At 36.4% G+C, this 11,254-nt stretch overlaps 1 protein-coding gene across 1 annotated transcript in view; it reads right to left on the minus strand.

Moving 5' to 3' along the window:
- CNTNAP4 (contactin associated protein family member 4) overlaps positions 1-11,254 on the minus strand; it is a 197,539-nt gene that overhangs the window by 47,835 nt on the left and 138,450 nt on the right. Inside the window, exons 9-10 of the mRNA XM_057384683.1 lie at positions 5,856-6,005; positions 619-790 (exon numbers count right to left, since the gene is read on the minus strand). Coding sequence (XP_057240666.1) covers positions 619-790; positions 5,856-6,005 — 322 coding nt within the window. The remainder of the gene's footprint in view (positions 1-618; positions 791-5,855; positions 6,006-11,254) is intronic.

An 11,254-nucleotide genomic window follows, 5' to 3' on the forward strand; every position in this document is an offset into this window, starting at 1 on the left:
ACAGAACAAAACTTCTTCCATTGCCCGTTCCTATGTCTGCTCCCTCTCTTCTCAGCAGCCTGTGCTGTTCTGCAACACAGAAGCAGAACAGCATCAAGCATCTCTGTTTCTGGGAAGGTATAGACTCTTTTTTCTTTGGAGAGGGAGACACTTCAACTAGTCTTTCTTTTAGAGAGTTGCTAATTGCAGGTTATGGGATTCATTCTGACCATGGTCCAAAAGAAGTTTATTCACTCATTGTGATGGGTACTATCTACTGTGTTTCTGGATAGGTAGAAAATAGAAAACAGAAATAACTTGTAAAAAACATAATGTTTTAAAGGGTGGATGGGACTTCATGACATGGGGGGGGGTGGTTTGTGTCTGATGCTTTACTAGAAAAGGAAGTAACACATTTAAAATTTGTCAGAAATATAAAATAACTTTAGTCAAAGTTAATTTGATTTGCAGTACAAGGAAGTCTACTTGCTGTGTGCTTCTTATACTGCATTTATTCTAGACTTATGAATTCTTGCAAAATAAATAGCATGTCATTTTCTAAGTGCTCTGTTCTTTATCATCAAGTCAGTATCAGAAACAAAACATATAAATAACTATGAATAAACATTATTTTCTTACCTGTCTGTAATGCCACATAAATCTAGCTGAAGATCACTGAAATTGCCAAAACCATTTTGCTGAACTGCGATCATATCCACTGCTTTGTTACCAATGGAAATAAGTCGCATGCATCCTTGAAAACCACCAAGTGAGGTATTACATTCAGAAATGTTTTCACTGCTAGGACAGCCTGAAAGAATAAAAACTGGAGCTGAAAAGAAATATTTYATTGACTGCAAGATCTTAGTCCCAAAATGTCAGATTATAATACAAGGTCACATACTTTGAACAATTTTTAAGTCACAATTGAAGTGAAATAAGAAAAAAAGCAGTAAGCACAGTGGTTTTATTTCATCAACTGTCAAGATTTTGTTAAGTACTGAACACAACTTCTTGTTGCAGATCATTAATGGCTCAACTAGGAGAGATACTCCATTGAATCTACAACTCATGGACTAGAAAGAAATGGTTGAAAATGTAAAGGTCAAGGACAGTCTTGKTTCCAGTAAAAAATGAATCTGTGGAGTCTACGAGCCACAGAGAAGAGAGGAAGAAATAAAATGTCTGAATTATAGCCCTGGACTTCAGAAGTGCCAATTTTTTTTCTGTTCATGACCTGTTTTGAGGATACCATTAGAAATTGCTTTGGTGACCAAAAGGGCTGGAGAGATTTCAACAAAAAAAGCTCGTCAGAGCTTAAGAGAGATTCATAGCAATCTCAAAATAATTAAGAAAGTGTGGCATAAGGCCTGTAAACATAAACATGGAGCTCCTGAGTGAGCGTAAACACAAAAAGAAAGTATACAAAATGTGCTAGCAGGGACATGCAACATAGATGGGAGCACAAAGACATCACCTGCATATCTAAGAATGCAGTTAGGAAACAAAGAGGAGCTGAAACTTGCCATGGAAGTTGAAGTGTAATGAAAAGGTTTCTGTGGGTACAACCRTAGGAAAAGGACGGCTAAAGAAATTATGGGTACACTACTCCATGGGTCAGGGGACTTAGTGACAAAGGTCTCGAGAACWGTTTTCTTCAAGGTCTTTTTCTTCACTAGTAGAACAGATCCTTAGGATTCACATATCTTAGCAGAGTATGAAAAAAGAACACAGTACCCACAGTAAAGGAACAATGAGCCCAAGGTGCACCTGAGGGTGCTGCAGGAGCTGGTCAATGCCATTTTAATAATTGCCACTGTCATTGTGAATTCATTAACATTTTAATCCTCAAAGGGTCTTGACAATTTGTTGAACTCCTCGATAATTGGAAAAGGCATATGTTACACCCAGCTTCAAGAAACTAGAGGGCAGTTAGTCTCATTGCAGTCCCTGGCTAATTCACAGAGCAAAACTTCTTAAAAGACATTTCTAAACATGTAAAGGACAAGAAGTTAACTGGCTAACTTTAGCTTGGAGGCAAAATCATGCCTGACCAAGGTCTTTGTTTTCTTTGAAGTGATGAGCASTATAGATAAAGGGAGAGCAGTGAACATTGAAACATTGCATATCTAAACAACTTCTATAATCTCCCTATCACTAGATTCATGATATATGGGCGGGATAAGCAGGCAATTCATGATGCAAAGTCCAGCTGATGATCACTGAACAGAAGGTTCTTCAGCAATCAGTAGTGACATCTCAAGTGTCACTAATGASCTGCATGATGAGACAGCGCACACTTTCAGCAAGGAGCAATTGACACCAAACCATGGTCAGGGACCAAATGTTGGACAGCAGAGTTAYAACTGAAAGGGGACTGAGCAGGCAGGAAAAATAACCTGACAGGAATGCCATGAAATTCAGTAAAAAGATCAAGATTTTTAATGTGACATTGAACAAGTCCATGTAACAATCCAAACTGAAGGATAACTGTCCAAAGAGAGACCTGAGGTCCAAATGACCATCAAATGGACCATGAGCCAGAAAAGTGCCCTGCATCACAAAAGGCCAATGCCATTCTGGGAGGTATTATCAGAAGCGCAGTCAGCAAATCCTGGGAAATGGTCCTCCCAGCTACATGACCCTTSTGAGACATTATCTGGAGTGCTGTAGCTCTGGGCTCCCCAGAACAGGAAAGACATCAACATTTTAGAGTGAGGCCATTGGGGTCTCCAAGGTGGCTAGGAAGCTGAATGCAGTTAGGAGGAGAGGCTCACAGAYTTAGCCCTGATTAAGGGGAATCTTAAGACAAGATAAATCTATCTGATAAGATGGTGCAAAGATGGAGCAAGGCTACTTCCAGCAGTGCATGGTGATGGAACAAGGGAAAAAGGACAAAACTAAAAACCTGCAAATTCAGATCATAAGACAAAAGACACAAGTGTTTTTACTGTGATGGAGGTCAATATGAGAACAGTTTTCCCCAAGAAGTTATGAGATTTCCATCCTTGGAGCCACTCAAAGCTGGAGTGGTCACAGCCCTGTATGTCTTGGTCTAATCAGACTTTTTTAGAACAGAGAGACAGACTAYATAATACCTGAATGTCCAACTCAACTTACAAATAACACTCTGTTAGGAAACTAATATTGTGGTTTATCTATTGTCTTATTGATCCTGAAATGCCTCTTWCACTGATTGCCAAATAACTGAAAATGTGTAGTAAAAAAAAMCCCAAACAAACAAAAACCAAAACTTTAATCCTAATTTGATTTAAAACATGCCCATTAGGTCAGTTTTTCCCCAGTGGCAGCTAAACACTGCACTACAATCCTTCAATGGCTTTTATTCTGTCTTTCTTCCAAGGGGTATTATTGCTTCTGGAATGATGCATAAGGATCATCCTTTGATATTAGTCAAACAATACTATATTCCGGGTCACTGCATCTGAAAACCTTGTTTCTGGATGTTAGGAAGCAATGAGTTTTAAGGCATCTCTCTGTTCCACAGAGCTAATGGGTACTTTTGAAGTCCTGTAAAAACAGTGGAGACAGGAAAGCAAAATGATGGTGGAAACTACTAAACACATTCAAATGAATGTGCAACAACATATATACTATACATATGTTTTTGAGAAATATAGATTAGAAAATGAATTAAAACTGAAATTTAACAAGTTAATAAACTTTCAATGTGTTTAGCTCTGTTCAGGAACTGAACCGGTCAAAAYTGTTTTCACTTTTCTGAAGGCAAGTACTTATTATCTACTCAGCATGGTGCTTTAAGAACAACGAATCTGCAGACTTGTGAAAGTCCAAACAAGAGCACAGTAAGTTTTCAGCACCACACACAGTAAGAGAAATCAATTGCAGGTCTAACCACAAGATTTACAGAATTCTACAGTTGAATGGCAAATAAATACTGTCATTTCTGGTGAAAAATATGATGCCCATTTRAGAATGAGATAGTCCAGTGGAGTTCATATAAATAAATAAATAAATAAATCCAGAAAAAGCAGGAAAAGTTTACAACTTTTAGACTTATATATTTTGCAAAATTGTGTCTCAGGTATTTTTTTAGGTGTATCTTTTCTAAAAAAATGTCTTCTACTTCTGTTAGAGAAAAGACAKTACCAATTAAATTGTGTTTCTTTATAATTATGGACTGGATATTACAGTTAAGAAGAAATACTTTAATCATTATATTTACAGTATGTACTTATTGCAATGTCAAATAATCTCCTTTTCTCTTATGGTTGCAGTGAGTTATTATTACAAGAACTGAGAGAGGYTATAGATCCTTGATGATAGCAAGACTAGAAATTGTGCTGACATAACACTAAAATATTTTCATGTTTATTACACATTTTTCCCAGTTAAGCATACATATTTCCTGCATAATTTATATTCATTAAAACAAGTAAACAAATCACCATGTCCCCAGGACATCTCCGCTGAAAGGCTGATACTCCTATTTTAACAACCAGCACAAACACAGTAAATATTCATATAAACKTGGAAAGAAAGTAAAAATGCATTGTCTGCACTTCGGCAGTGGTATATAACATAAAAACTTTAATAAAAAATATTCTAAACTCAGAAACCCACTTCAAGTATTCCCTAACTTTAYGATATACATGAGCTCCAGATTTCAGCTATAAGGCTGAAATCAGAGAATATGAGGGCGGGATATGCAGTTAGTACTTTCAGTATTCGTGGAATTAATTTCCCCCTTCTATTCTGCAAAAGACAAGTAGAAATGTCCTTGTACAACTTAATTGAATATGCTGGTTTTTGTAACTGTTCACTTCCCTTCTGATCTATTCATCTATGTCATCAACCCTTCAGTGATGAAAGTCACTTAATCACAGATTTGTGAACTTGAAGCAACATAGAAGGGGGTTATTCCAGACTAATCTTTCTCATCTTTGATTATTAGTCAAGTCAAAGGGTATTTTTAGTAGAAAAGGGTCTATACCTGATGTGAAAATTCATGTGAATGTTCATGCAGCATTTACTGTACTTGCAGTCTTCCTGTGAGCATGAAATTTATTTTAAAACTATTATTTCAAGGGAAGTGATCCATAGACAATGACTTMATCCATACTTATTTAGTGTTTTGTACACAATCTTCTCATTTTYCCTCAGAAATTTGAGAATTATTAATAAATAGTTCAACCATTCATGTTTAAAAGAGAAGAAGCATTAGGCTAATAATGCACTCAGATGATGTTTATATTTGCTATTATGCAGTCCATTCCCAACAGAATTACATATATAGCAGAACAACCTCTTCTACTATATCAGTAAAAATACATGTTATTAATGGCATCATCTCTTGGTGACAGATGACTGTTGATATGCTTAGAGAAATGAAGATATATAAATTTAGTTTTTTAGTTATGAATTATACTCTTGAAACACAGAAAAGTTGGGTGACTGTAGCTAAAAAAAGAAAAAGAAGAATCTTTGTGTATTATAKAAAGAGGGTATTTGCAGAGGTAAGCATACACTTAAGATGAAAACTTGAAGTCATTCCAGTGGAAGATTCTCAAAAATATTAATTTAGCAATGCAATGTGTCTGCAGAAAGAGAAACCTTTGTGTGTCTGATTGCCAGCCAGACTATATTCAATTATTAGAACATGATATGACTTACGATGACCTAAAATGACCAAAGATTTAAGATGGTGATGTACTGTACCCRGCATGGCAAAATCTGAAGCAAACTGAAACTCACATTATAACACTGCCTGAGCCATGCTAGRAAAAGAAGACTTGAAGCAAGCCAAACAATTATTGTAATTTGATTAGATATGTCAGGAAAAATTGATGTGTAACTGTTGGGTATTGTCAGCACAAACAAACAACATATTTTACCTCCAAAGTAGAAAACATCTCCTGAATAAATCTGCAGAGGTATGGAGGCATGAGCAGACGAGGTCACATCATTGTCCACTCTTACACTGATACGATTCCTTTTGACTGAGAGAGATACAGAATGCCACTGGCCATTATTTAATCCAACACCTGAAAGCAAAACAAAATCCAAAATTTTAGTATAAACTTCTACAAATGGTTATACTACTTAAACATTATGGARTTGAAAGGAGAAGGGACCAATAAAACAATCATAACCCACATAAAATCTACAAGTGATAGTGAAATGAAAGAGAACTTACTTAGCACAAGYGTCTTTTGTGAAGACAGAACCTTGTTTCACATTTGATAAATAAAAAATAGAGGTACTTTAGTGAATAACTTTTACTGTTGTAGTGTTATTGTTGGAGCCTAATTATCTGTAGCCTAATTATCTAGATCCATTTAATGTAATGACTGAGAAGAGTATCCTCCCAGTCTAGGATCTAAAACATCATTGTGATGACTGATTCGGTATTTTGCATATAATACATATTTTTACCATATTGTTACAAAGGAATTCTTGATATTTAAAAAAAAATATAAAAAGCTGTCATTATATTACAACACAGCAAAATAGCAAAATCCTGTAGATGCTAATAGCTTCAAGAATCATCATGTCAATGTAACAAMACAATTTTTCTTTCAGCTGATTCTTTTATTGGACATGTATGAGAAAATGTTCTAAGAGTTTAGCCACCAACACAAACTTACATTACCTCTGTCAGYGTAGATCTGAAGTGCCACAAAGCAACAACCCTATAGCCCTAATTCTGGAAAGCACTTATGTAACCACATTATTATCTTTAACAAGTGCTTAAAGTCAATCCTGTTCTTGAGTGTTCTTCAGAACAGATACCTCTTTCAGTGAAGAACATAACCCTTGAATTAGTCAAAGCCTTTTCTCCACTGCARAGTGCTTATGATTTGTGATCTGTGAATTCCTGCTTCAAATTTCATGTACTCATTTATGTACTCCTCTTCTCTGTATGCTACAGTAATAGTCCATGACTTAAGATTCATTTAAACAGAAAGAAAAGAAACGAGAAAGATGAGAAAGTTCAAATAGCTAACTTACAGCATAACTAGGATCCATAAATTATTGACTACATAACTCAAATCATAACTACAAGACTGTCTTACAATGAAGAGATAAACCACAGAACATTGCAAAACCAGATGAACTATGACCTACATAGTGTCTCATATACATTTAAAAAAATATTTGTCCTATATACCTTTTCTCTTATTTTTTCCTTAACTTCCATCAGTATATTTATTAGGAAACACATAACAAGAAGTCTTAAACATTTTGCTTTATCCCCAGACTCGTACAAGCCCTTCAAGTGAATGATGTTTTCCTTAGTCACATCTCTTCAATACACTATCTTTGCCTTTAGAAATCAAAGAATCATAGAATCAGGTAGCATCGTAGGCTGCAARTAATCTGTAAAAAACAGTTAGTCCCTCTTTGCAAAGACTTTTTTTTACTGAATCAGATTGCCCAAACCCCCATACAACATAACCTTGAATATTTCCAGGGGTTAAACATGTAAACATAAYCTGTTTCACTTTAAAATTATTACCTCCTGTTCTGCCACTACAGATCCTTGGGAGGAAAAAATAATAAAAATCTCCATTATAGGCCTTCTTTTAACTATTGAAAGGATCCAATAAGGTCTCCCTAAAACTTTTTTTCCTCCAAGCTGAACAACACCAACTCTCTCWGCCTATCTTCATGGAGATGTGCTCCAGCCCTCTAATTATTTTCATCATCCTGCTCTAGTCTCCCTCTAGCAGAGCCGAGTTTTTCTCATGCTGGGGACCCCAGAGTTTGATGCAGTTCTTGAGGACCCCAGAACCAGAACCCCACATCCTTCTCAGCAGGCCTGCTCTCAAAYCCATCCTCTCCCAGCCTGTACTGATAGCAGGGGGTGCTGAAATCCAGGAACTTGAGGCACAGAYGCAGGACAGATGCAGGAACTTGCATCTGGTTTTTTTGAACTTCATGAGGTTCACATAGGTCCATTCTTCAACTCTATCAAGGTCCCTTTATCTTCAAACCTATCAAGAGTTGCATCCCTTYCTTCAGGCAAATCAGCTTTTCTGCTCTGGTTGGTGTCATCAGGGAACTTTCTGAGCATGMACTTGATCTCTCCATCTATGTCATTACTGAAAAAATTAAATCTAACAATGTACTCTGTCATTCATTTCAATTGTTACAAGGATAACTGCTTTTAATTCTTATGCATTCTTGTGCATCCTGCTTCAGCAGCTTCTTGTTCTGGTGGGTAAGCCATATTTCAAACTTTGCAATATTTGACTMTGAAGGTAGGCAAGAGATTGTCCTAACATAAAGAATGGAATTTTAAACCATCAGAGTTTTTGATTACTGGAAAATTAATAATATGAATTTTGCACTTTTTGGTTTGCTGATTGTAGTTCACCTCACTGACCTACTATACGATTTTGGAATGGATACTTCATCTCTTTTTCATGGGTTGGCACGATTACAGATATTCAACAATGTCCATGTAGATTAAATTAAGACTTTCAAAAAGTTCCTTTTATTAAGTCTGGGAACTGAGGAATGCCATTGTGGGAGCACAAGACACTCTGAATAAAACAGTTCATTTTAGTTCTTGAACTGAGAACCTTGACTAAAATCACATTTGCTTGTGTGGAGCCACAGAGTGGTACAACATCTAAGCAGAAAAGAACTACTAACAATTGCATTCCATCTGAAAATTATGTTGTCTGCTGCTCTACTATGAGTCATAAAAATGCTTAACCAGAAACAAGTAGGAATTGCAAAGCAATTTTTTAGTACATAATAAGGTAGCTATTAAACAAGATATCCATTTATTCTCATTAGTTCCAGCATTTTAAATTAAGTATTAAAATAGATGTTGGAAGCTAAAATGTTATAGTTTATGACTTAAATGTCTTCATGAAGGACTTTTGCCTACTATGGCAAAACTGTACAAAAGCTGCAGAGAAAACCATCAAAACCCCAAAGAGACCTTCTAAGTGAGGCCCTGAGCCCCTCTGCTCATTCTGCTGATGAAACACTGAGATGAAGCACTGCCACCTTTGGGGCAGACTCAGCCTGGGGATGTCACTGCCAGGCCAGCACAGAACAGAGYCTCACCCCAAAGGGACAGGGGAGAGGTTTTGGTGTGTGCTGAGAGAGCCYCAGGMCAGAGCAGTGAATGCCCWCCCTCTGCTGTGGGGRAGCCCAGGRCAGGGTCCCTCCTCCCTGGGAAAGGGTCACCMACACACAGGACAGCCRAGGGGKGCCATGGCCCATCAGAGGYACCCRRAGGRTCCCCAATYGCAYCARAGCACTGCAAMACAGTGCAACTGACCCACAGTGCTGCAAGGGACAGTGCCAAACCCAGCCCCATGCAGGGGAGGCAGCTGAGCATTCCCATCACCCAAAGCCTGTAGTGATCACCAGATTGAGCATCCTTTGGTGATGGGAGACCCTCACCAMCCACACCACCGGATGAGGGGAACAATGGGACACCACTGGTACCCCAGAAGGGTGATAGKTTTCTGTCAAACCCRTCASTCTCTTCCTGTCCCATGCCCCTTCCACACAACTCTTTCTTTCTTCTCTGTTTCTCTTTAAAATATTAAATCAAATATCACTATTCTTTCACTATTAAATAAATTATATCAATTTTTTTTTTTGCATCAATATCTAACCTCTTTTAGTTTTAATAATATTTTTCTGGTAAATTCTGAACYTTTTTTGGGTTTGATCTGTTTTATTTGCAGAGACTTTATTTCCTTTGTTTTCTGTGTTTAAACAGATTTGTAACAATAGAGTCTATGGGGTGTATCACAGAACAATGACACCCATCCTCAGGAACACATGCATAAAAAATACAGTGTATATACATTATTACATCAGTGTGATATTAAAAAAATAGAGAAAGTAATCTTTAGATCAATTGGAAGTATAACAACCAACCCCATGATTATTAACGTCACTTAATTAAATACTGCCTGCAAATTAAAAGCTGCATAGAAATAGAGGGTCAGAGAAGAAATTGAGTAATAAGATCTAACATTTACATATTACATTACATATTGTAATTCAATTTTGTCTCATCATTTTTAACAGATTAATTTTGTGTTGACTTCTTTTTTTWWAAAAAAAAAATCTATATTATTTCTTTGTGAATATTTGATGTACAACTTGCAAAACAGGCTACAAAGGAAAGATATTAAACAACCATTCTGTAAAAGAAGGATAGAACTTATTATAACCTAATTACTTATGAAGTAACATGCCATTCTCCTCAGTTTTATATAGTTGAAGAAATTCTTAAAAAGCAGAGGATTAATTAATTTAAGAATTGTGTGCAATAAAATATGCTCTGATTTAATTATCAAATATTACATATGTGTCTGCGCATGTGTGTCAGGTCATAAGTTCTTGCCTGTAGGGGAGYAAACCTGTCCAACCATTCATAATTTAATTACTCAATCTCCAAATGCAGACTTGAATTGCTTCAGTGAGTGCTGCAACAAACACTTGAAAAACTCAAGGAAAGGTTTCCCATATGGTTTTGTTAGATAAATTCTTTCTCAGAAGAGAATAAGATGACTTTAAAGTAGGTTTKGCCTTCTCAAAGACAAACATAATTCCTACTGTTAGACTTTATGAACAGAAAACTGAACATAGCATGAGAACATTAAATTCTGTTTCAGTGTAGAATGTCAGGATTTATTTTGGGATGTTTACGCTAATATTTTATGTATTGTGTTCAGCTTTGAAATGGAAAAAAAATGCTCCATGTGCGAGTCTACCTACAGCTGTTAAAAGTGCCACCACCTCCAGCTGGTCTGTTTAAATGACAATGCATGGAAACAGTTTCTTTAACATATATCACCTAATTGAATAGCAATTCAAATGGCTCCTAAAAAGCCAAATTCATCATTGTTAACTACATATCACTGACATTCTTACTAAGAAATTGACATTTTCAAATGGTAACCCCAGGGAAATCTCTTGTCATTAACATGGTACTCATTGTGCATCAGTTATTTTAGATTATAAAAAATACCAGGGCCGATCCTATTATCAGTCACAGGAACAGGATCACAGTATTTATGTAAATTTCAACATTATCTGTGGTCATTACAGTTTTTTTCCTCAGTAAAAAAAATCAGCAGTTTAAAATATTGCTTGTAATATTTATTTCTACTGTTATAGAACGAAAATGAACTTCAGGATTACTTTCCCTTCCCTTCCCTTCCCTTCCCTTCCCTTCCCTTCCCTTCCCTTCCCTTCCCTTCCCTTCCCTACAGAAAACACTCCAACCCCAGCCTCATTTCCTTATCTTCAT

This window comes from Malurus melanocephalus, unplaced genomic scaffold (assembly GCF_030028575.1).
Source record: "Malurus melanocephalus ecotype Western Australia unplaced genomic scaffold, MMel_1.1 scaffold_15, whole genome shotgun sequence".
Taxonomy (NCBI): Eukaryota; Metazoa; Chordata; class Aves; order Passeriformes; family Maluridae; genus Malurus; species Malurus melanocephalus.